Source organism: Suncus etruscus, chromosome 4 (genome assembly GCF_024139225.1).
Source record: "Suncus etruscus isolate mSunEtr1 chromosome 4, mSunEtr1.pri.cur, whole genome shotgun sequence".
In the NCBI taxonomy this organism is placed as follows: domain Eukaryota; kingdom Metazoa; phylum Chordata; class Mammalia; order Eulipotyphla; family Soricidae; genus Suncus; species Suncus etruscus.
In genome coordinates, this window is record NC_064851.1 from 87,079,591 (window position 1) to 87,105,907 (window position 26,317).

General features: G+C 35.4%; 1 protein-coding gene across 1 annotated transcript; it reads right to left on the minus strand.

The window, feature by feature from the left end:
* ZUP1 (zinc finger containing ubiquitin peptidase 1) lies at positions 1–24,462 on the minus strand. The gene is made up of 9 exons (XM_049771381.1): positions 23,892–24,462; positions 19,102–19,212; positions 17,237–17,358; positions 13,358–13,526; positions 8,403–8,591; positions 7,791–7,956; positions 1,930–2,081; positions 793–1,013; positions 1–202 (listed from the first exon to the last, which is right to left on the minus strand). Exons 1-9 carry the CDS (start codon positions 24,448–24,450, stop codon positions 155–157), a joined length of 1,737 nt encoding a protein of 578 aa, XP_049627338.1. The 5' UTR covers positions 24,451–24,462; the 3' UTR covers positions 1–154.
* Between the last annotated feature and the right edge of the window lie 1,855 nt (positions 24,463–26,317).

Below are 26,317 nucleotides of genomic sequence, written 5' to 3' on the forward strand. Positions count from 1 at the left end.
TGACGTGATAACTAAATAATCAGATATTAAAAGCATAATATAAACATTTCAGAAATGAAAGTATATGGGGACTTATTAGAGAAGTCCCACATTTTTAATATGCTGTATCCAGTTTAGGAAAATATAATCCATAATCACTGAAGTACGTGATTCTTCAAGGAATCTTCTCAGATGTAAAGATTTGAGAAGCCTGTCTCCTAGCCTAGAAAAGAAAATTTAAAAATCGCATTAATTGCAAGCAAGAAGCCAACATCAACTATGATTACAATTAAAAATACTATGGCTTATTTCAAGATAAAATCCTAAAAATTAAAAAAAAGTCCTAAAAATTTCAGATTTCAAATTAAGGAAGTTAGAAACAAACATTTTAAGCCTGATCCACACTATTAATGAAAAATCCAGCTTAAATCAAAAGGGTTTAAAAAGTAATTGTTTATGAAAAAAACAAACATTTTAAGCTAATCCACACTATTAATGAAAAATCCAGCTTAAATCAAAAGGGTTTAAAAAGTAATTGTTTATGAAATAATGATGATTATAGATGTGGAGCACCTTTTCATGGGCCTTTTGGCCACTCTGGATAAGCACTGGGTGCAGAAAGGGAGATAAATTGATATGCGTGATAGATTTTTCTGTAACTATTGCAAACAGTTCCTAAAATGAAAAAAAGGAGTGGGAGATTCTACCATAGAGGCAAAATAAGGAAAGGGGGACGGAAGGAAAACTGAGGACATTTCAAATTCTTTATATCAGATGTTTAATAATAACTATAATAAATAGTTAGGTACTTACCACTTTTTCCTCTGGAGAAAGAATGCCCTCTACTGCCACAATCTGGTATTGTTTATGTTTTAAATTTCCCACAAATTTCCGAAGTTGCTTGATATTACTAGCTTCCATATCTGACTTTAATAGTTTCTGCATTTCTCGAGACGGACATCCAGGATCAAATATTAGTAAACATAATGTTCGGTTTTTCCTCTCTTCAATTCCAACAATAGTTCGACTATGACCTATCATAAAATAAGGTACCAGCTGAACATGTATGGTTGTTATCCATGTAGAACTAATCATCTAAATGTATTTACATTTTTCTGTTTACATTATGTGCACATATGTAAGTTTAGAACAGTCAGTCTCTCTGACAAGTATTTGAGTTCTCTCAATCATAAAACACAAAATGTTTTATATCACAGTCTTCAGTTTTTTTAGTATAATTTTACTTATCTACAAGGCTTCATTACACTGTTACATTTTTTTAAACTGCTTCTCCACTATCATATTTTTTACTACCCCTTTCCTATTGATTATTCTCACTCAAATGAAAGATGAATTAGCATAGAACAAAAGCCCTCATGGTTATAACAAAAAGTAAACAAACGTCAATATATACATACTATAATTTCAGTATTGGTATAACCATTATAGTTTATAGGCTGAAGCAATGAAATTGGGAACATTTATTTCCTGTATGTATGTATGCCTGGAATTACATATGATTCACCAAAAACTGATCAAAATCTCTAGATCCCAAACACACTAATAGGCAGCTAGAAATGCCAAGGCAAATAAAGCTGCATTCCTGTCTTCATAGCTGCTTAATAGCTTAACAAAATGGCTGCAGTAAAGGATGGAATAACATGCTAAAATTTTAAAGCCTGTGGTCAAGAGAAGGCACACTATAGTGAAACATGGGGAAAGAGGTGAAGAAGGTATTGGGTGAAGGAAAAAAAGAAGAGTGAACTTAGTGTCCTGAATGGGTTGAGGATACTATCTTTCATTTAGAAATGCTCTGTAAAGACAAAAACAGTTCTGAACATCAAACACAATCACAACTAGTTTTTCCCACCCCATTATCAGAATTACCTTTTCCAAAGCAAAAGCCAATATCTTATGAAGCTTTACTTTCTATCTTTGAGTTATACAAACCTTGATGCTGAAGATAGATAGGAGGCTTGAATGTACACACTACTTTTGGAGTTTCTTCCCTCTCTGAAGAATAATAGTTCAATATCCATTCAAATAAACGGGGGTGTGTACCCAAAGGACCAGTTGACTTGTGAAAATCAACAATACGACACCTATAAAGATTGGCAAAACAGTATGAAAAATTCTAAATAATACTTTCAGGGCCCAGAGTGATATTACTGTAGGTAAAGAGTTTGCCTCATACAAATCCAAGCTAGGTTTGAGCTCTGGCATCCTATATGGTACCCTGAGCACTGCCATGAGTAAATCCTGAACACAGAACCAGGAGTAACCCCTTAGCATCACCAGGTATGGCCCCAAAAGAAACTAACAAAAAGAGTATTTTCATCCATGCAGTTATCCAATAGCAAAAAAAAGAAAAAGAAATTCTTAGTTTACAAAAAATTTTATTTATCAATATTGTCCAAGAAGGAAAGAAACTTATAAATAGGACAACTATTGTTTGTTTGTTTCAATTTAAAAATTAATTCTTGTGGGGACACACACAGAGGTGGTCAAGGATTTACTCCTTTCTCTGGGTTCAGGGATCCTAATAGTGCTCAGGAGGAAATACTCTGTTCAGCCACATGCACAGCAAATGTCTTATCCTTGTATTACTGTTTTGGGTCTTGTATTCAACTTACATTTGTGGGAGAAATAATCAGGCCACACCCTTTGTTACTCAGGCTCTGTGATCAGAAATTACTCTGGCAGGCTCATGGAGACAGTATGGGATGCACAGACCAAATCCAGATTGATCACATGCAAGGCAAATGCCCTCCCCACTGTGATATCACTCTGGAATCTCATATTTGACTTTTAATAGTTATCTACATATAACTTGGAACACAACTTTCATTCTAAATTCTAAATTTGATTATCTCAATTCTTTTTTTTTGCTTTCAATTTTTTTATTATTGTAAGAATTTATTCAAGAGACAAAATTGATTAACATAATGTGGTAAACAAACATAGCATAATATAGTCACATAACATAATTAATATAATAATAATACATGTAAGTCAAAGAAAGTTTCTGATTAAAAACACAATTTTTTTCCATAATGGCTTACATATCTTTCACAGTAGTATTTTAGGTACATATTAACATTGAGTCAGGGGAATAACCCATCACCAACTATGTCCTCCCCCATTCCAATTCCCTTTCTACAATCCATATACCCCACCATCACCCCCCAGGCTGCTAAAGTAAGTGAACCCCTGTTTGTCTGGCTTACTATTAGTGATCATATATCTGTTTGGTCCTGGAACCCTCCCTAGTTTCCCCCTCTATTTAAGAGGCAGAGCTAGAAAAATCGAGGTATGTGGTTTTGTTTGAAGGCAAGAAAAGCAATAGATTGGGGTACAAAATAAGAGGGAAAAAAAAAGAAGTCAAAAGTCAAATACGCTGAAAATGGGCTGAGTCCCTCCAGGCTTCCAACCTCAGTCTGAGAGAGGACGTGAAAAAGGTAACTGAAATACCACAACAATACAGAAAAAAAAATCGAATTAAATAACCAGTGAGCACTACAGCAATAAAGACAGGCACCACACAATAGTCTTGGTTCTGAAATCAAATCATGCTCGAGTGTAAAAAGAAAGAGAAAGACAAGACAAAATAAAATAAAATATTGGCGACATCAACCGTAATCTCCACACCAAAATAAAGACATCAAAAAAATCAATCAATCGATAAATAAACAAGGGAAAAATGATTGTTTTGTGATTTTTTTTCTTTCTTCTTTTCTTTATTCCCCTGCATAGGCACAGTAACTATTGGTGATATTGTTGAGGGAATTCCCTTGACCTAGGAGATACAGGGTTTTTTTTTTTTCCAGAAGATTAATAAAATAGATAAGACAAGCCTAAAGACTCCAATAAAAGACTATTAGAACTGTGGGTATAGCAAAGTAGCTAGTTAGAAAATTGATATACAAAGTGTTATCTTGCCATATACAAATGATGAAAGAGAAGAAATTAAGAAAGCAAGTCCAACAATAAACAAATATGTAAAGAAGAAGGCCACAAAATTAACACACACACAAATCTCTGGCTTATTTTTTTGGGGGGGTCACACCTGGTGACGTTTAGGGGTTACTCCTGGCTATGTGCTCAGAAATCGCTCCCGGCATGGGGGACCATATGGGATGCCAGAGGATTGAACTACAGTCCATCCTAGGATAGCACCGGCAAGGCAGACATCTTACCACTCCGTGCCACTGCTCCAGCCCAATCACACACATTTTTAATGCAAATAATGAAGGCAAATGTAACAACAATAAAAAATAAACAATACTACTACATCAAATTAAGAAGTATTAACATGGCAAAAGAAATTAAACCTAAAATAAAGACACTCTACTGAATGAGATAAAATATTTGCACACAATACTAATAAAGCATTTGTAACATATGCACAGAGCTCAATTAAAAAAATCCAATAAGCCTCTCAAAAAATAGGAAGTGGAGATGAATAAGCACTTCCTTCCTCAAAGAAGATATATGGCTGGCTAGCAGGAATATAAAGAAATGTTATTACTTATGATTAGAAAGATACAAATTAAAGCAATAATAAGATATCACATGCTAATGAGAATGATATATTGAAAGTCTGACAATAATATTGGTAAAGATTAATAAAAATAAAACCCTCATTATTAGTGGGAATGTTATATGAGTAAACTACTATGGAAAGCAATATAGAGATTTCTCAAAATACTAAAAACATAACTCCCAAATAACCCATCAGTACTTTTAGCATCTACCCTGCCCCACAAAAACAATGTATGACCAACCTGTGTTCAATCCCCAGCACTACATATGGTCCCAAGAAATCTGTAAGTAAGCCCTGAATACTGCCAGGTGCAGTCCAAGTAAGAAAGTAAGAAAAGAAAAGAGGGAGGGAGGCAGGGAGGGAGAAGGAAGGAAGGAAGGAAGGGAGGGAGGGAGGGAGGGAGGGAGGGAGGGAGGGAGGGAGGGAGGAAGGAAGGAAGGAAGGAAGGAAGGAAGGAAGGAAGGAAGGAAGGAAGGAAGGAAGGAAGGAAGGAAGGGAGAGAGAGAGAGAGAGAAAAGAAAGAAAGAAAGAAAGAAAGAAAGAAAGAAAGAAAGAAAGAAAGAAAGAAAGAAAGAAAGAAAGAAAGAAAGAAAGAAAGAAAGAAAGAAAGAAAGAAAGAAAGAAAGAAAGAAAGAAAGAAAGAAAAAAAGAAAGAAAGAAAGAAAGAAAGAAGGAAGAAAGCCTGTTAGAGTACAGGTGGGGGTGGGGTGGGGGAGAAGGGAGATTTGGGACATTGGTGATGGGAATGTTGCAATGGTGAAGTGGGGAGTTCTTTACATGACTGAAACCCAACTATAATCATATTTATAATCAAGGTGTTTAAATAAAGATATTAATTTTAAAAATTCACAAAAAATTAGACAATCTGAGGGTGATTGATATTTGAACTAAAGTTACCTGATAAGAGATGTAGAAAAGATAGGGAGATATAAAATAGCCTGATAAAAATGTAGACAGCAAAACAAAAGCAAAGAAGGAAAGAAACATGACTAATAAACACACAATTTCAAAGTTCAGTGATCAACTTATTTGATTTCTAGAAAAAAATTTTAAGTGGAAGGGTAAAAATTATAAAATATAGCTAGCTAATCTTTGAGCTTTCTGTTCATGCTGGTCAGAATCCAAAACAATTTATTAACTAATTTAAGTATCTATGATGAACTTGCTGTTTGTATGCTCTACAAATTTAAATGCTTGCTAGTAGTTGAGAAAGCAGGCATCAACTGAAGGCAGTTTTATTGGAAAGTAAGGGCTCTTAACCACTATAATAAGATGATACCTTACAATTTCAGACTGAAAGACAAAGAAAAAAGAAAATCCAACACAATGAATCTAAGTATATATACACACACACACACACACACAAACACAAAAAATTCCATAAAAGGAAGGAAAACATGGAATCCAAGAAAAATTCAGGTTTTAATTCAGACATATGATCCTGGGCAGATGGCTTCAAGAAGGAAAAATTCAGAAATATGAAGTGCCTTAGGCCTCTGCAGATATTGCCGGTTGAGTGACGGAGCTGGGTGAATGGTGAAGCACTAACTACAAGAGCATTGGTATAACACCCAAGTAGCAGCAGTAGCAACACTGGCATGGTTTCCTGAGCAATAAAGAACAAAGAACTTTGGACCACCTACCCAAGTACATGTCTCCTGACCAGCAGCCAATTATAGGGCCATAAAATAATCTCTTACCAACATAAATACCCATGATATCTCCCTGCCAGTGGAAAAGTCTGACAGTGACTTAGGAAAGAAGAACCTTCAAACTACAAAAAATATATATATATATATTGTACAGCAGTATAAAAACCTGCCATAATTGCTGGGTTGAAGACTATAATCCTGCAGATGCAATGTGTACTAATTCCCTATATAACTTCACTGAAATGGAGTACCAAGGGAAATGCTTAGGATGTTCAAAAAGCTGAAAGAAATAATGGAATGTACTGGCAATAAAACACAGGAGGATATGAGAGCAGAAATGAGAAAAATAAAAACAGAAATATCAAAACTGAAAATCTCTCTGGAAGCAAAAAGAAAAAATTCATTGGAAGGCCTCGCCAGCAGAGTAGCTACTGCCAAGGACCGAATCAGTGAGTTTAAAGAGGAAGTATAAAGCTACAAAAATCAGCAGAACATGGAAAAAAAACTCAAAATAAATGAACAGAAGATGGAAAATATGCTAAAAATAGACAAATGGAAAATAGAACTTTGAGATAAACTCAACAGAAACAACATAAGAATCACTGGGGTCCCTGAGAACTGAGCAGAACACCCCTATAAAGAAGCACCAGCCAAAAAAGTCATTCCTGAGAAATTTCCAGAACCGAAGAGTACATATTCTCACATCCTGGATGCCCAGAGAGAACCAGATAAGAGACCCAAATAAAAAGACCCTGAAGGGAGATAGAATACTGAAAGCAGCAAGATCAAAAAAGGAAATTACATAAAACATCCTTAAGATTTACAGCAAATTGATCATAAGCATCCTTTCAGGCCCAAAGGCAGTGGTGGGAAATAATGGAAAAACTCAATGAAATGAACATCATACCAAGAATAAGATACTTCACCCATCTAGACTTCCATTAGGCTTAAGAAATAAACAGTTTCATGGATAAACAGCAGCTCAGGAACTTTACAGACTCAAAATCAGTTTTAAATGAGTAACCCAGAAAAGGAAATAGTGCATAATAGGGAGTCACACAGGCAAACTACTTATAATAAAAACTGAGATTTATCCATAATTCGGAGGAGAGCAATCTAAGGGGGAGAAGGGCGAAAGAGATAAGGGGAACGCAATTGCAACATATAAACTTATAGCCAAGGAAAAAGCATCTTATTAGCCATGAAAGCATCTTATTTAAAAACAATGAAAAGACCTCTTTCTCTGAGAAACAGCACCTGAAATGAAAGAGCAGCATGATAGTGAATGAGTTGCTGGTTTACATGAGAAAACCTTCAAGTCACTTCATTTTATAATGTTCTTTTGATAAAATAAAATTAGAGGTTGGAGATATAGTTCAAAGGGGTGAGAGTACTAGTTGCAAGCAAATGTCCAAAGCAATGTCAACAAGAATGCATAGTCTCTGTGTACTGCCAGGGACAATATCAGGATTATGAGTGCTCAAGCACCGGACTGAACCACCAGAGAGGCTCTAGGCCAGTGAGCCCAGCATCCCCAAATAAAAACAAGTAAGACTAAAAAGAAATCACCTTCTACATGTAAAAGTAACATTAACTTGGGTTTTTAGGGTACATACTTTACCCTTAGGGAGGTCAGGAGTGTATACACTTCACATGCTCCAATCCAAGCTTTTGTTCCCTGTAACTTGTTATTAAGTTGGCAAGCACCTTGCGGATCAAAACCTTCCTTCCAAGCATCTTCTATCATTGACTGAATTTGGGGGATACAAGGAACTGACATACCTAAAATTATGCAAGAAAACACATTATAAAATACTAAATTATCAGAAGATAGCATTTGGAGTACATCTGAATTACAGAGGAAAATGTAAGTTTTAAATGCTAATCCTGGCATCTCCTATAGAATCTTTGTTTTTCCAAACAGAATTCATATTTTAATGCAGTAAATACTACATTAAAACTATTAGGTGTTAGGCCAGATAGTATAGTGGGGAGGGCATCTGCCTTTCACTCACCTGACCTGGAATTTATCTCCAGCATCCCATATGACCCCCTAAGCACTGCCAGGATCAATTTCTGAGCATAGAGCCAGGAAGTATTCTCTGAGCACCGCTGGGTGTAAACCAAAAACCAAAAACCACTACTAGTTGTATCCACTATTTATTAACTCATTTCACATTGTATGCACACTATCAAATGTCAAATTCAGAGTACTGTGTTTCACATACCTTTCAAGCAGTCAGCATAAGCATCATTTTGTAGTAACGATGAAAGCAGCATTTGAAAATTTCTGTAACCGCAACCCCAGCCTTTGTCACCAAATGATGAATGAAAGTGATCCACCATTGAAGAAAGCCACACACGCCTGACATCTGTGGCAGCATTCTGATAATACCGAGAAAGAGCTTCAATAATTCCTAAAGTAGGAGATTTAGAAGACTTAGAATGTTGTTCTTGAAGCTGTCATGTAGTTCTAACAGCAATCTATCCCCCAAGTTCTACATCAAAATCTTAATTCTTTACATTCTTCCTGCTACAATCTTAGTTTTTGTCCTACTTGTAACTACTCTGCAAGTTTCTATCAATAGCATGTTCATTAGACATCAAGTTGAGGTTGCTTATATCTTTCATTTTCACAAAGTACATTTAGAATTTATAATCTTCTCGCTTTATTTTACATACTGCTGAATAAACACTATGAAGCTCAGTTCCAATCAAAGTGCTTTCTATTAAAGAAAAGCTTCAACAGCTTCTTATTACTATGGGGCATATTAAACCATCCTATATGAAGCCACAGCAAGTTCTCCTCTATTTACCCTATCTCAAATCATTCTTCTTTCACAGTATTGACAGTCACTTAACTAGAAACCTTACACTTGAAGTTGTCCAGAGTTTTCATTCAATTCCAGCATTTACTTAACCTTCTAATAGCGAAGTTCGGAGAGTATAAAGACAAATATTACAACATTTCTTGAAATTTCATGGACCTCAAATACCTCATTTATATCATACAAATTGTACAACATAAATGAGGAGTTCAGACAGGATGCAAATGACTCTTTCCTTGACTAAGTATATCTAGTCCTTACATTTTGAATTTGCACAATAAACAATCTCTACCAACTATCTTATAAAAATCTTTTTCTGATCTAAAACTCTGGAAAAAAAAAGATTATCCTTTTTTTTTGAAAACTCAATTATTTTGTGTATAAAAGTGAACATAAAAGAACTAAATATATTATATCACAGCAGAAATCTACAGTTCTTTGTGCATGTATTACTTATTCCAAAAATGCTCTGTAGACACGCCACTGCCCTCATCTCAGTCCCAGGAAGTTGCCAGTTCTACCATCTGCCTTCCCTCTGGTCCCAGGTATTTCCTGCTTGGAGTGGAACCTGTCGTCCTGGAACTGAATCTGCATGCCCCAGCATTCCAACGAGATAGCCCAAGCTATCTCACAGCCCAAGCCCACTGCACCCAGACACTGCACCACTGCCTGCTTCCCAAGTCCCAGGGCCAGAAAGTCACTAATTCTTACATTTGCCTCTGATGCCCAAACCATACAGATGTTAGTGTTTCTACGTGAAGATATTCCAATATGTTTTCAGTGCGGTGGGCCATAGTACTGCTTTCTCTCAAACAGTATACAGATTCAAAACTCAGTAGATGCAATAAAGTAACTAGTCAACAGTTTTCAGAGCATACCCAAATAACTTCACATGTTTAGGAAAACAATCTGAAAGACAGATGTCTCAGTAGCCACGTTTTATATAATCAATTCAATAGATCGCTTTCTTAAGTAATAGGAAACTTGATATCCCACTACTAAAACCCACAAAATGCAAAAAACAATGAAAAAATTACTGAGATCAATTGCAGTTGAGCTTAGGGAGAAAAACATAGGAAATCTCCAGCCTGAAGATACCTGGGCCTGACTGATAAGAACCTAAAAATCAAGATCTAATGCATTAACAACAGAAATCAAGGAGGCACTATCTAGCTCAATTAAGCAATCAATAGATGATAAATTCAATCAAATCAAAGCATAACTATTTAAGATGAGAAAACTATATAAATGTAACTAAAGGAGCTAAAGAACATGTTAGCAAGCCATAGTAACAGAATTACACAGGGGAAGAACTGTATAGAAGAACCCAAAGACAAATTACAAACCAGCATTTATTGATAAAGAAGTCAAAAAAGAAGAGAAAAAAGGATGGAAAAATTTGTAAGCTACTTTATAAACAAAGAATACAGAAAATAATATCTAAGCTACAGGAATACCTGAAGGGGAGGAGAAAGGTAAAGGGAAACTAAAAGTGGTGGGAGAGGTAATAGTATAGAACTTTAGCACTTTCTGGAAAGAGGCCAGTGCACAAATCCAAGAGGCCAAAAGAGTACAGTATCAAACAAAATAGAGTCAAATAGAACAACATCCAGATATCTAGCAATCAAATTGGCAAAATCTAAAGAGAGAAATGGGCTTCTTTAGTCAGTAAGGCAAAAGAAAAATCTTAAATAGAAAGGAAAGTATATAAGAATCATACCAGATCTTCCCTACAAAACAGTTCAGGAAAGAAAAGATTAGAATCATTCAAACTACTAAATGAAAGAAGCTTTCAGCAGAGTCTACTATCCAGGTAACCACTCATTTATATGGGAGGGGTAAAATCTTTCTTAGACAAACAAGAACTTGCAACATTTATGACAACGAAACTGACACCAAGTGATCTACTAAAAGGCACTATATAAACCAATTAACCATTTTTTAGCAGCAACCCAGCTCTACACAATATAAGCATGACAGCCCTTTCTGTCAATAATTTCTTTAAATGTCAATGGAATAAATTCTCCCATCAAAAAGCACAGAGTATAGGGTTATATCAGAAAACGAAACTAGATATGCTGCTTACAGAAAAAACATCTAAAAGCACAGGCTCAGAATAAAAGGTATCTTCAAGGATGAAACAGTACTTTCCAAGCAACTGGAAGTAAAGATAAACAAACAAAACTAATACTAAATGAAGAAGCTTCTGCACCTCAAAGGAAATGAGAAACATGATACAAAGAAAACCCACAGAATGGGAAAAACTATTCATCAATACCCATTTTACAAGGAGTTATATTTAATATATATGAGTCACTAGGACAGCTTAATACATACACACATACAAAAAATAAATCTAACCCCATCAAAAATGAGATGGACAGAAACTTCCTCAAAGAATGGTCATACAGTTGGCCAAAAGGCACATGAAAAATCCTCTGTATCATTAATCATCAGAAATATGCAATCAAACAATGTGAAGCTATCTCATACCACAGAGACTGGCACACATTAAAAAAACAAACAAAAAACAAACAAACAAACAAAAACAAGAACAACCACTGCTCGTGTGGATGTGGAGAGAGGGGACTTTCATTCACAGCTGGTGGTAATGAAGATTAGTCCAGCCTTTCTGGCAAATCACCTGGATACTCCTCAAAATACTTGAAATTGAGCTCCAACATGACTCAGCATTACTGTTCCTAGAGACTAAAAACACCAAATAGAAAATGCATGTGCACTCTTATGTTCATTGCAGTCCTAGAGACTAAAAACACCAAATAGAAAATGCATGTGCACTCTTATGTTCATTGCAGCACTATCCACAAATACCAAGAAACAATCCAATTCCAAGAACAGATGGACTATTTAATCTACAACATGAAATGGTATAGAGCTGTTAGGAAAAAATGAAATTATGAAATATGCTTGCTTATAGATGGATAAATATGGAGAGTACCATCTAAGTGAAATGAATCAAGAGGTAGAGGGATAGACATAGAATGACTTCACTCTATTGTGGAATATTTTTAAGGAAGGTATTATGGTAATACTACTCAAAGACAATAGAGAGGAGGACTGGAAAGATTAGTCCAGGGTAGGAAGCTTGTCATAAAGAGGGGATAGCAGTTAGGACAGAGAAGGAACCATTTCTAACAATGATAGTTGAAAATGACTTTGGACAAGAACTGGATGCAAAAAGGAGATAAAGTGATATGAATGATATCCATTCAGTAACAATATAGCAAACCACAGTGCCAAAAAGGAAAAAAAGGAAGAGAGAAATAGAAGAGAGAAGAAAAATGTCTGCCAACAATTCAGATGGGGAAAGGCAGGAAGGCAATAAGGGACATGAGGGTGGCAGAAAATGTATACAGGTAAAGGGATGGGTATTAGAACACAGTATGATTAAAACTCAATCTGAACAACTCTGTAAATGTTTATCTCATGGCGATTCAACTAAAAAAAATATTACTTAAAAAAACAATATATAGACAAACAATAAAAGGACAAGCTGAAAGATTTGATTATCATCAAATTTGAAATTGATAACATATACTAAATTTAATACAAACTACAAATTTTTCTTCACTCCTGGCATAGAGCCAGAAGTAACCCCTGAGCGTTTCCGGGTGTGACCCAAAAACAAACAAACAAAAAGAAAAAATAATAATAAAAAAAAAAAAAGTAAAACTAAAATTGGAATGGTAGAAAAATAGTACAGCAGGTAGAATCTTTGCATTGCACACATATTATCTGTACAAGATCCCAGGCACCACATATGGTCCTCGAGACCCACCTGGACTGTCCCTAAATATAGAGCAAGTCCTTAGCACCCCAAGTGTGACCCAACACACTCAGTCATCCCTAAAACTAACTTTACCTGTTACTTTTAATTTTTCTAATATGGTTACTGAAAATATAAAATATATGGCTCACATTACATTTGAAATAGATAACATGGTTTAGAACAGTGAACACATCAAAAAGTTTATTAAACTTCTTTTAAATATCAAATGTAAGAATAGAACATAGATTACTTTTATTGGGGGGAGGTATCAAATCTGATGGTGCTCAAGAGACGATGTGGTGCCATGCTTGAACCAGGATTTATCACCATGCAAGGCAAGCATCTTACCCATTGTATTACCTCTCTACCCCTAAAAGTAAAATTATTTTAAGTAAATTATTGGGAAAAAACTTAAAGTTCCATATAGCACCTATAAAATAATTCTAAACATCATCTACAATTAACTGTGAGTCATAATTTTATTAAAAGATAACTGATTAGTGTTTAGCTCATTATCTAATTATAATATTAAAGTTAAAATGTTGATAATGAAGTACTTACTCACCAGAAGTTTTTGTTTTCCCATCATCAATACCAAAAGCCAATGATTCCATCAAATCTGCTTTCCTTCTATGAAATTCAGATGGATGCATTCTTCCCCTATTTACTTCTATCTCCATACTTTGTAGTTGTTGTTGTTTATATCCTCCTGAATTATCTAAGCCATACTGCCTCTATTTAACATAAAAAAAAACTTCATTTTTATATCCTTTAAAATCATCAAGAAAAAGATATAACAAATTTTTCTTAAAGATATTATAACTTCATAAAGGGTAAACTAAAATTTTTATGAAAAAATTCATTCTGATGAATAGGTTTTCTCTATAATACCCAATTATAAGAGACTAGCTCTCTGAAATCCAAACTAGCTTGGAAAGTTACATAACAATCTCCCTTACATTTTGGATATTCTTGTACTGCTAACACTCAAAATTCCATAGAACAAAGAAAATAATGTAACCTTCTAAATCCTAGTGAAAAACTAATTTGCAAAAAAATGAATTACCAATGAGAAAAGCAGCTAAATTAAATACTCCAAAGTGTTTTTCAAAGAATAATATTCATGTGTGAAATATTGGAGGAAAAAAAAGTGAGGTGAAAAATAAATATGGGGAAACTCTGAAATATATAAACATGCTTAATTTTTTGTTTTCCCCACTTTATTTTATTTGAGGAGAGGTTTTCCCCAAGAAATGCTTTGAGAACCTTATAGGACGACACTCCTGTGATACTTGTTCAACAAAGCAGGATGGTTCAATGCTTGAACTCTCAATGCAATGCTGTTCTCAGAGACATTGGGAGCCAACAGAGTCCCTGTGCCTATGCTGTATGAGGACACATGGTAGTACTCAAAGGGCCATGAATTTGGGGCTTTATGCATGCCTGAGATATCTCCCAAACTATTATCATTTTCAAACCTTTAAAATCATAAAATCTTACTTATATACTATCTTATTAATATACACAAAGATTATTTTAAAGGTTTATGTGTAGGGAGATGGGTGAAAGGGAAACTGGGGACATTGGTGATGGGAAATGTGCACTGGTGAAGAGTGGTGTACATTCATGACAGAAGCTCAATCATGAACAATTTTGTAAACACAGTGCTTAATTATAAAAAATAAAAAGAAAGAAAAAAGAAAAGAAAAGAACAGAACAGGGAATAGCTATTTCCAGTGAGAGCTCTGAGACATTGAAACCCTCACACTGAAATGTACAATGTACTGAGATTTTTGTCAACTAGGAGCAAATATACAAAATGTCAACATAGAATTACAAGAAAAATGCAAATACTTGCTGATACAGAAATCATGTGTACAATGTTCATTTCACCACTATTATCATCCCAAACTGAGGCTAATTTCTATCAACTACTGACGAATATATAAGATATTGCATATTCAGACAATGGAGTATAGGAAATACAATAATAAAATACTGGTAGATGCTACAATATAAATTGTCTTTCAATTTTTATGTTTAATGAAAGATCTAGTTTCTAAAGATCCACTATGGAATGATTCTGTGCATATATAACATTCAGATAGCTACATATATAGGGAATTATATAAATATTAAAACGTGGACTGGAGAGATAGCATGGAGGTAAGACATTTGCCTTGCTTGTAGAAGGTCAGTGGTTTGAATCCCATATGGTCCCCTGAGCCTGCCAGGAGTGATTTCTTAGCATAGAGCCAGGAGTAACCCTGAGCGCTGCCAGGTGGATCCAAAAACCAAAAACCAAAAAAAAAAAAAAAAAAAAAAAAATTAAAATGTGTATGTCTTGAAGATTGAAAAGGTGGAAGTACTGTTAATATCATAAGAAAGTTCTTTTGGCACAATAAAAATGATTAAAAATTGTATTGATAGTCCATTAAATGTTAATAAAAACTTTTAGTAAGGGGCTGGAGTGGTGGCACAAAGGGTAAGGCCTTGCTCGCACTAGCCTAGGACGAACTGCAGTTCAATCCCCCGGCAGTCCCCAAGCCAAGAGTAATTTCTGAATGCATAGCTAGGAGTAACCCCTGAGCATTACCAGGTGTGGCCCAAAAACCAAAAACCAAAAAAAAAAAAAAACCAAACAAACAAACAAAAAAAAAACCTTTTAGTAAGATAAATCACTTATATTTGTGATACTACATTTGAGAATAAAAGTATGGTCTTCATATTAAAAAATAAATTATGAGCAGGAGCTGAAATGATAGTCCAGGGAATAGGCCACTTGCCTTTCACTCTGCCAACTTGAGTTTGAACCCCTGAATTTCATTGGTCCCCCTAGCACGACTAGAAGTAACTGTTGAGTGCTGAGTTGGGAGTAACCCCTAAGCACTGCTGAATGTGAACCCAAAACAATAAACAACAAAAAATTATGAACAGTACTAGTATACTATAGTCCATATTAAAATAGGGTAGAAAATGATACAACATATCTATTAAAAATTTAGATCAGGGGCCGGAGAGATAGCTCAATGGTAGGGCGTTTGCCTTGCATACAATCCAGGACAAAGATGGCTCAAATCGCAGCATCCCATAAGGTTCCCTGTGCCTACCAGGAGCAATTTCTGAGCACAGAGCCAGGAGTAACCCTAGTGCTACCAGTTGTGACCAAAAAAAACAAACAAAAATTTTTTTTAAATGCAGGATTAGAGAGATCACTCAATGGGCTGAGCACAAGCTTTGCATTCAGGAGGCTAAAGATCAATCCCCTGGGTCTGTAATGTCTCTTGAGCACACTAGTAATCCCCAAGCGCAAAGCCAATAGTAGTTTATGAGCACCAACGGGTGTGACTCAAAAACAGGAAAAAAAATTTAATTCATTTACAATATAATATGGACTAGATAGATTGTAAAGGGGTTAAGGCATTTCCCAGCATGCAAACAACCTCAGTTCAATATTTGATCCCCTAAGCATTACCAGGAATTTATCTCTAAATAGAGACAAGAGTAAAGCTTGAACATTTAAATGTGTTATCCAAACACATTTAACCTTTAATAATGGAAGTTTAGTTCAAATAAATATCATGTAATATAAATGAATGTTTCACAAATCATCAAAATGCATTTTCTACTAAAAATTGTTTTCTATATGCTTGAATTGCAATCATAAAAGAATTTAAGATGCAGACAGAAAAATTTTATTCTGTTTTCCTTAATATTCATACCCTAGGGGCTGGAGTGATAGCACAGAGGTAGGTCATTTGCATTTGCTTGCAAGCAGCTGACTGGGGAAGACTCCATATGGTCCCTGAGGCTGACAGGAGAGATTTCTGATTACAGAGCCAGGAGTAACCCCTCAGTGCCCCCAGGTGTGGCCCAAACACCCCTCCCCCCAAAAAAAATTCATACCCAAATTCTGGGCCTGTTTCCTAAGTTTTCTCCATAAATTTTACAAAGGATTAAATTCAAGCTTGAGTGTATAATATTGCAGTAATCTAAGCAAATTTAATTACTAAGCAGTCTTTCCTGTATTTCTTCATATCTAATAATGGTTAATAAAGCACTTTTCTTGGGTATGATGATTTTTGAGATATATAGAAATGCTTATGCTACAAAATCCAGTATGAAGACTTATGACTGGTGATTGTTATGAACTATAAAAAAAACATGTAAGGTCTGAAGCAATAGTACAGCAGGTAGAACCCTCATCTTGTATGAATCTGACCCAGGTTCAATCCCTGGCATCCCATATAGTCTTCTGAGCCCACCAGGAGTAATTCTTGAGTCCAAAACTTAGAGTAATCCATGAGTATTGCCTGGAGTGTCCTGCCCCCCGATAAAAAGAAAAATCATGTTTACATTATATTGTATATTAATAAAAGCAAAATTAATAAAATAATAAAATAACTACCAAATTAAAATATTAAAATTGCTTTTACTCTTTTACCTGTAGCTTCTGAAATGCTTCCATTTCATGTCGTGATTCTTCAGATCTTCTTTTTCTGTCTTCTTCTTCTTGAAGTTGATGAGCCAACTGCAGATCATTAGAGCACGAAACTGTATGGATGCCTATTTGATAATTAGAATTTCTCTGTTAGGGTAGTAATCTACATTTAAATCACTTACATTTATCAGAGTATTAAAGCTGTGACAAACTTAAATGCAACCAACCCCAACTCAACTCTCAATAACAACCTAAATCAAGTTTCAACTACATGGAATAGAGATTAAGAAACTACTAAGGAAACCAGAACTTGACGAAAATAAGTAACACCCTCCTTTTTTTGACAAAACTAATGCAGATTGGTCTGGGAAAAATAGACGTGGGATGGAAGCAGGGAATCAGGGGAGGAGATAATAGTAAAGCCTAAATTATATATTAAACAAGCACAGATATTTTATGATTTGACCTAAAATAAATATTCCAATTGCAAACCTTGCCCTCTTTCCTCTCTCCTCAATGCCATGCAAATGATTAGTGACTTCAGACCAGCAACTAGTCTCCTTCCATCCCATTTAATCATTGTATTTTTTCCTTTTAAATCTCTCAGTCTCTTACATCTTCATATTTGGTTCCCACTTAAAATGCTGGAAACAGCAATTCCAGATGATTTTTTATATTTCTCAAGCTATATACAGTGATATATCATGTTTTCCTTCTCATTACCCACTATAGGCTTACAGAGTTATTTGTGAAATCATATAAAAATCTAGATCATAATCAAAAAAGTTATACTGAATTTAAAAGGGATATTCCCCCCACAATATAAAAATAAAACCTCCCAAAGCAGAAGACCATGTCATCTATCAGTGATTCTCATCTTGAGATCAAGCTAACTAACTGAGCAGGAATGTTATCCATGGAGCCCCTGACACAAGGATAACTGAAACTAAATACTAAAGACCCCTACATTAATTAGATGACAGCAATACAATTACAGAAAGTGGGTATCTAAATGAAAAATAATGGATAGTTCCTCTAAACAGCTACTTAATATTGTTGTGAGATAGTGAAATTTAGAAAGGATAATCCCACTTTTAAGGCACATGTTGAAGATTTAATAAGTGACAAATTTTTAATAGGTCAGTTCTTAGCAATGCTCAGTGGTCTTGGGGCCTATTCCCACTGGGACTTGAAGATTCCAAAGACAACACTTAGCAGTGTTTCATGGGAGGGACTCTGAACTATCACTCTGACTTCTCATCTACTATTAAAACAGATAAGGGAGAAGATGAAACCTTTTATTACAGATCACTTGCAAAAATAATAAGTGGTAATTTGTGAAATTGGGTATGCATCTAGAAAGATACTTGAAAGATTTTTATTATATTCTTTTTAAAAAATCCATATAATTTTTGATGATGTTATGTTAATATTTCTAGCTGTTAAAAAATGGTTTCATTTTACAAATCACATAGTTCTAAATTTGGTGTTTTGAGGCAAAACCCATGCTCCACCTCTAGTTCAGTTGCTAATTTCAATAAACTCATCTTTTTGGTGAAGTATCTTCTATGAAAGTTAAAGCTATATGAAAATTCTTTAAAAGGACAAGTTTTTTTTTCCTCTATGTATCTATAAACAAAACTAAGATGTATGTTTCAAAGTTGAAACTGACAATTTTTGGGGGAGGGGCACACCTGGCAGCACTCAGGGGTTACTCCTGGCTCTGCGCTCTGAAATCTCTCCTGGCAGGCTCAGGAAAACATAATGAAACCAGGTCTGTTCTGGATCGGCCGTGTGCAAGGCAAATGTCCTACCACTGTGCTAACTCTCCAGCCCCTGACAATTTCATTCTAAAATCATAAACTTACCCTGTCCAAAGCTGCCTTCTTCCAAATGCAAGTCCACATGTTCTTGGAGAATGTGGTAATTTGTACAGATGAGTCCACACATAGGGCAGTCATACAGTGGCTGTTCACAGTCTGATTTTGAGACAGTTCAAATTAGTTTTATTGTTGGCTCTTATATTTTCACTCCAATAACCTAACAACTTCTTAAAGAAAATCTCTACATAGTTTGATGTAATTGTTTTTTACTTGTAGTGCACTTTTTACTTGTAGTATATGTAGAAAAAGAACAATTCAATTAAACAAAATATTAATAAAATTATTCAGATCTGTAGGTAAATCAAGAAAATTTTAAAGAAAACTCAAAGTGGTAGGCAGAGGCCTATCTAGATATGGACCTGTAAGAAGCTATGTCTCAGCACCCTTCAAATCAATGTCGCAAAGAACAAACTCATCCTGAGGTTTGGAATTGGGATCTTACCATCTAGATGGAAGGCAAGAGATTAAACAGCTGTATCCATTAATTAGAACTGTAGGCAAATAGGTATAGTACACTGAGGACCAAAGTAATACTTTGTGAGACCAAGAACTAGTTGATATTGGGCATCTAAGGACCCAGCTGTGAATATATTGAGTGAAAGAAATGAGAAATCTATACACATTAAGAACTAATTTAGAGGTGGAGATTATTTTAATAGCCAAGTAAAGAATCAGGAGACTACTTCAATGAGAGAAAATATCCTAACAAATGAGCACTATGAATCTGAGTGAGTCACAAAATACACTGTGTCCAATGACACGAAAAAAATGGTCTGGAAATCCACCAGTGGAGGAAATAACATAATGAAATGAAAATCATTAAGGGGAGAAGAGTCTGGTGCTATGCAGGTCTTTATATATGGTAGAAAGTAACTGGTCAGAGACCAGTTATAGATAAAGAACCTGGCTGATAAAAAAAAAAAAAAAAAAAACAACTACTTATGAGGGGCCAGAGAGATAGCATGGAGGCAGGGTATTTGCCTTGCATGCAGAAGGACGGTGGTTCGAATCCCGGCATCCCATATGGTTCCCCAAGCCTGCCAGGAGAGATTTCTCAGCGTAGAGCCCGGAGCCATGCCGGGTATAACCCCAACAAACAAACAAACAAAACTGACTGATGAAGGATAACAGTTCTAACAGCTGATACAGGATGTAGGCCTGCACACACTATCATGTTTCAAAGTGAAGGACTTTACCCCTTACCCTGAGACACACAGGGAAACACCAGACCCCTGTTGCTGTAAGGTACATGTTTAAGCAGAACAAAGGAGTATACACTATTGTGAAATAGGAAAAGCACTTCCATTCATAGAAATAAGACTAGAACAGGCTGTGAACCTCCACTTCTTAATGATGAATTCCTGGCCCAAGGCCCATTCTTTATAACCAAATAGGTATCCAAAGACTGCATTTATAACTCTCTCAATAAAGAGAAACATAATTGTGAAATGTTCAACTATGACTGGAGAAATAGAAAAAGAGAACAGGAACAGGTACAAAAATCGGGCAACAAATAAAAACAGCCACACTAAGGTAGCTAATGAATCCAATTACACAATCATCATTTTAAACCTCAACAGTCTAAATATACCAACTAAAAGACAGACTATCAGAGAAAAAATAACAATAAGAGCCACATATATGCTGTCTATAAGAAATATAATTTAAATATAAACACAGATAGATTAATAGTACAGGTATGTTGAGGTTAAGACAAAGTACAGTGGTATGAGCCATTAAGGCATAAAAAATACATATGAAGGCATTTTAAATACATCTAAGTAAAATAAGCCAGTATAAAAAGCTATGCCTTATAATATTGCAAGATGACATTTTTGGAAGGCAAAAGTATAGAGAGGGTAAAACCATCAGTTGTTGCCAGGGTTTAGACAGAAGGATAACTAGTAAGAACACCAAGGTAAAATTATTCTGAATGAAATTACAATAAAATTGCAAGTCATTATCCATATACTAAAATATATAGAACTACAACACCAGTGTAAATCCTAAAATAAGCTATGGTCATTAAGTAATAATGTGTCTGAGCAGCTTAACTGATAGTTAATAAACATCATTGTGGCATATATAAATTGATAGTGGAAGAGGTTTGTGTGATTATGAAGACACAAGTAAATTTGGAAGCTCTGAACTGTCCATTTCCTGGTTGAAATTGGACTAAAAATAAAATCTGATAATCTCTATACTTTTTTTGATAATCAACTCAACAAATTGAAGTATTATAATAAAATTGCAAAGTATAAAATTCCTAGAAGGTAATGTAAGAAATATAACTTTGGGTTTGGGATGAGTTTTTAGAAATAACACTAACAGCATAATTAGGACTGGAAAGAGAATACAGGGGTTAAGGCACTTGCTTTATATGCTAACAATCCTGGTACAATCCCTGGCACTACATATAATACCCCAAGCTCAGAAATTTCTGAGCATACAGTCAGGAGTAAGCCTTGAACATTGCTGCATATAGTGTCCAAATAAAAACAAAGCAAACAAAATGCACAATCAGAGGTGCCGGAGCAATAGCACAGCAGAAAGGCATTTATTTGCCTGGCACCCAGCCAACAAAGAACAGACCCCAGTTTGAATCCTGGCATCCTATATGGTCTCCAGAGCCTGCCAGGAGCAACTTCTGAGCATAGAGCCAGGAGTAACTCCTGAGTGCTGCCAGGTGTGACCCAAAAACAAAACAAAACAAAAAAAACAAACAAAAACAAACAAACAAAAAAAAACACAATCATTAAGGTAAGTTGCAACATTAGAATTTTAAATGTCAGCTCAAACTTAACAAGAAAACATCTAACCTCATCAAAAAATGGGGAGAAGAATTGAACAGACATTTCCTCACAGATTAAATAAAGATAGCCAAAAAGGCATATTAAAAATGCTCCACCTCACTAATCATCAGGGAAATGCAATTCAACAATGAGATATCATCTCACACCACAAAGAATGGCACACATCGCAAAGAACAAGAACAACCAGTGCTAGCATGGGTGCTTGAAAAAAGGGACTCTCATCTACTGCTGGTGGGAAAGTTTTCAAACCAACCTTTCTATAAAGACAATATGAAGATTGCTCAAAAAACTGGAAATTGAGCTACTATATGATCCAGCAATACCACTCCTAGGGATATACACTAGGAACACAAAAACTTAATACAAAAATGCCTTCTGTACTCCTATGTTTACTGCATAATGCAAAAATGCCCTCTGTACTCCTATGTTTACTGCCTATGACAGGCAGGGCTGGGGGAGAAGGGAAATGGGGAACATTGGGGTGAAAAATTTATACTGATGAAGGGTGGTGTTCATTCCATGACTCAAACCCAACTATGAAACTTTTTTTGTAACCATGGTGCTTAAATAAATTATTATTAAATAATAATAATAATAATAAATGCCTTCTCTATAAAAGATACTGTTAAAGAGAATGAAAAACTAAGCTCCAGAACAGGAAATAATTTAAAAATATTAGGTGGAAAAAAAGTGTATCCAAATATGCTAACACTCAAAAATCTCTTATTTGGTATACTCCAACAATATACCATCAACATATATAAATCAAAATAAGACAAAGCTAAAAGTTAAAATATATCTTTACTCAAAAGTTCAACAATTCCTCTCAAAATGGCAAGAATAGCATTTCCCTTGCACAAGGGGACCAGAGAGATAGCAACAGCAGTAGGGAGTTTGCCTTGTAGCAGCGACCCAGGACAGACTTGGGTTCGATTCCAGCATCCATAAAGGTCCCCCGATCCTGCCAGGAGCAATTTCTGAGTGCAGAACCAGGAGTAACCCCTGAGTGCCACTGGGTATGGACAAAAAAAAAAAATCCCTTGCGCAGGGCCAACTCTGGTTTGATCTCCAGCATCCTATATGGTAACCTTAGCCTATCAGGAGTGACTCCTAAGCACAAAGCCAGGAGTAACCGCTAAGCCCTAATAGGTATGGCCCAAAAACAATAAAAAAAAACCAAAAAACAGGCAGGACTACCAGACATGAAGTCAACAAGAATACAGATCTAAACACCAACAATCAGGGCCAGAGTGATTGCACAGCAGACATTTGCCTTGCATGTGGTCAATCCAGGTTTGATCCCCAGCATCCCATATGGTCCCCCAAGCCTGCCAAGATGATTTCTGAGCACAGAGCCAGGAGTAACCCCAGAACCCGGCTGGGTGTGGCCCCAAAACAAAAAAAAATAAATAAAAAATAAACACCACCAATGAATATAATGTAGTTTGCGTAACAATGTAACATTGTATGTAATATTGGTGTAATTGATGTAATAGAATACTAGATTCTAAAACCATAATCCTAAATACAGAATTTACATCATGGAACCTCTACCAGGGCAGACAATCCACATAACTGTATCTCGGTCCAGAAAACAAATTTCAACATGTTCAAAAAATTAAATTATACAGTGTATTTTCTGGTCATGATGGAATCAACCTGGAACTCAAAGGAGAGTAATGCCCTTAGGCTGGTGGTGAATTAAAGAAAACCCTTTGGAAACTACACTAAGCCTCTTTTTCCAGAAAAGTGCTAAAATAACTCTCAAAATAGATTAAATGTTTATTAACTGCATCAAAATTATTTTCCGCTATTGCAATTCTATAATTCAATATGTGAGGTAAACAAAATTATAGACAAACTGAATATAAATATACATCTGCAGTAATCTGAGTCACAAACCAATAAGACACCACATACACTAAAGTAAGATAATTAATATTTGTAAAATAAAAAGTTTACCTTTTAAGGGCATGTCTAACAGATCAGCATGATTTGTTTTCACATGAGCTTCCATAGCTTTACTGCAATCTTCAATTTTCCCACAAAAAGGACATTCGGGAGGACTATACATTGTTCCATAAAGTGATCCTTTTTGTTTGGATAGATCACTCTGTTTTTCTTTACTTTGAGGAAATTTTCTAGATTCAGTTAAATTTTCAGAATAAATGGCTTTATGCTTTAAAGTACATTCTTTAGGCAAGATTTGAGTGGAAATATTTGCATAATTAGATGCACAAGCTGAATGATTACTTGAATAAACATCCATTCTGCATTGCAGGGTGTCATCCTTATTATTATCTGATGTTCCATACTGCACTGCATCGAACCTCTCAAAATTTCTTTCAAGTTCACTTTGTTTAAAATGAGCAGATTCAATATGAAAATACATTTCTTCGTAATTTACACCTGACAATTTGCAAAATGGACATGTAACTTCATTTTCCATGTGAGCAATTAGGTGAGTTTTCATTTCTGTTTCTGAGGTTACTGTTTCACCACAAATATCACAAGTAAACATGGTACATCAAGTAGCTAGAAAAGAAAAGACAATGCTATTATAACCTGGAAAGAGTTAAAGAAAAGTAAAATGCATATTTTGAAATAATTTTGGACAAGAGCATTTGTTATTGAACACTGAATTATTAGCATTTTTATTAATACTGAGTTATTTAGATGAAGAAAATTTCAATTCACTTAACTTTGTTCTCAAACCTACAAGCTTATCTATAAAGCTCAATATTTCATTAATAAAGGTAGTACTGGAACAATTTAAAAATATTTCAAGGGCTGGTGGGATAATCCAGCAGATTCAGTCCCTGGTACCACATATGGTCCCTCAGTCCGCCAGGAGTGATCCCTGAATACAGAGAGAGAGGTAAGTCCTAATTAGGCAGCTGGGTGTGGCCACTCCCCCAAAATTTCTCTAAGTATGTCTGGTCCAACGTGGAGAGAAAATAATGTTTATAAAAACAGGTGCCAGTGAAATGGCTCAGTGGGCCTAGTATATGCTTTGTGTGCAGTTTTGAACTCCGCCTCATGGTGATCCTTTAAGGATCCCACACTTAGGAAAATCAAAGTGAATAAAGTCCCACCAATGCCAAGGGTGGCCCAAAACAAAACAAATTAGTAAAGTTTATGAACTGCCGGATTAAGTAAAATAAGATTTTTAAAAAAGAGATCTTATCAAATAAATAAAGACTCTTAAAATTATAATTATTCTTATTGTTTGGTTTTGGGGCCACATTCAGGATTTACTTCTGGCTTTTCTCAGGGATTACTAGTGGCCTGAATGCCCTGAATCCAAAGGGTGGTGCCTGGATAGAAAAGGTCCTTCACAAGCAAAACAAGTATCTCAAATGCTAACCTATCTCCAAGACCCAAATTACAGACTTTAAAAACTGCTAACAATGTTAAACAACACAACTTAAGAAAATACTTAGCACTCATAAGCTTTACATTTGTCAAAACAATTTAAGTATCATTTACATCCTATTTGGGCAAAACAACCTCAGATTTGTTACCACAGCCAGAAAATGGTAGAACTAATAATAATCGAACTGATAATGGTATCAGGCTAGAGTCTGACCGCTTAACCTAAATAATTAAAGCAAAGTTAGCACTGAAAAAACCTTGACTGATTTCTGAGTCGGTGTGAATCCAGAAAACTAGATTATAAAATTGGATTTTATACATCTAAATAAGGCATTTCACCTCTTTTGAGTTCCATCATTAAAGTGAGTCATAAGTCACATTCGGGCTTTATACACTAATCAATACTGACTACCGACAGAAAATGGTGATTTTGCTAATAAATGTTAATAAGCGATTAACTGCCACAACCTTCCCGCACAAACCATGATTCAACTAAAAACCACATGAAACAAGAAAAGAAAAAGTCACTACTACCATCACACACATATTTAGTTTTATAAGATTTCCTTACAGAAGTCTATATTTTTTTCTACACACACACACACACACACACACACACACACACACACACACACACACACACACACACACACACACACACACACACACACACACACACACACACACACAGCAAAATCCTTCCCCACTTTTTTTAAAACCTGGTGGGACACACGTAAGGATGCGATGGGTTTCCAAATACTTTGATAAGAACAATGTGGATGAGACATTGAGACCAATGCAGAGATGGATATATAATGAGGAAGGCCGAAAAGGCCCGTATACAGGGACTAGGCTGTCCAAAGTTCCAAGCCACAGACCCGAGCCAGGATACAAAACCAACCCAGGCAATAATTAGGTTCAAGTTTTCAGCCTAGGCTAAGGGATTTGGACCATAGTTCCAACCTACTTAGCGATCCAGCAGTTCAGTTCAGATAGGTTTCCTCTTCGGATTC

Excerpts from the sequence above, each read along its gene's own strand:
- ZUP1 (XM_049771381.1), bottom strand. The coding sequence starts at position 24,450 with ATGTTTACTTGTGATATTTGTGGTGAAACAGTAACCTCAGAAACAGAA. Across the intron at positions 19,213-23,891 it reads GTTAGACATGCCCTTAAAAG|ACTGTGAACAGCCACTGTAT; the intron begins GTAAACTTTTTA and ends TCTCAAAATCAG. Across the intron at positions 203-792 it reads TTTCTCCAGAGGAAAAAGTG|GCTAGGAGACAGGCTTCTCA; the intron begins GTAAGTACCTAA and ends TTTCTTTTCTAG.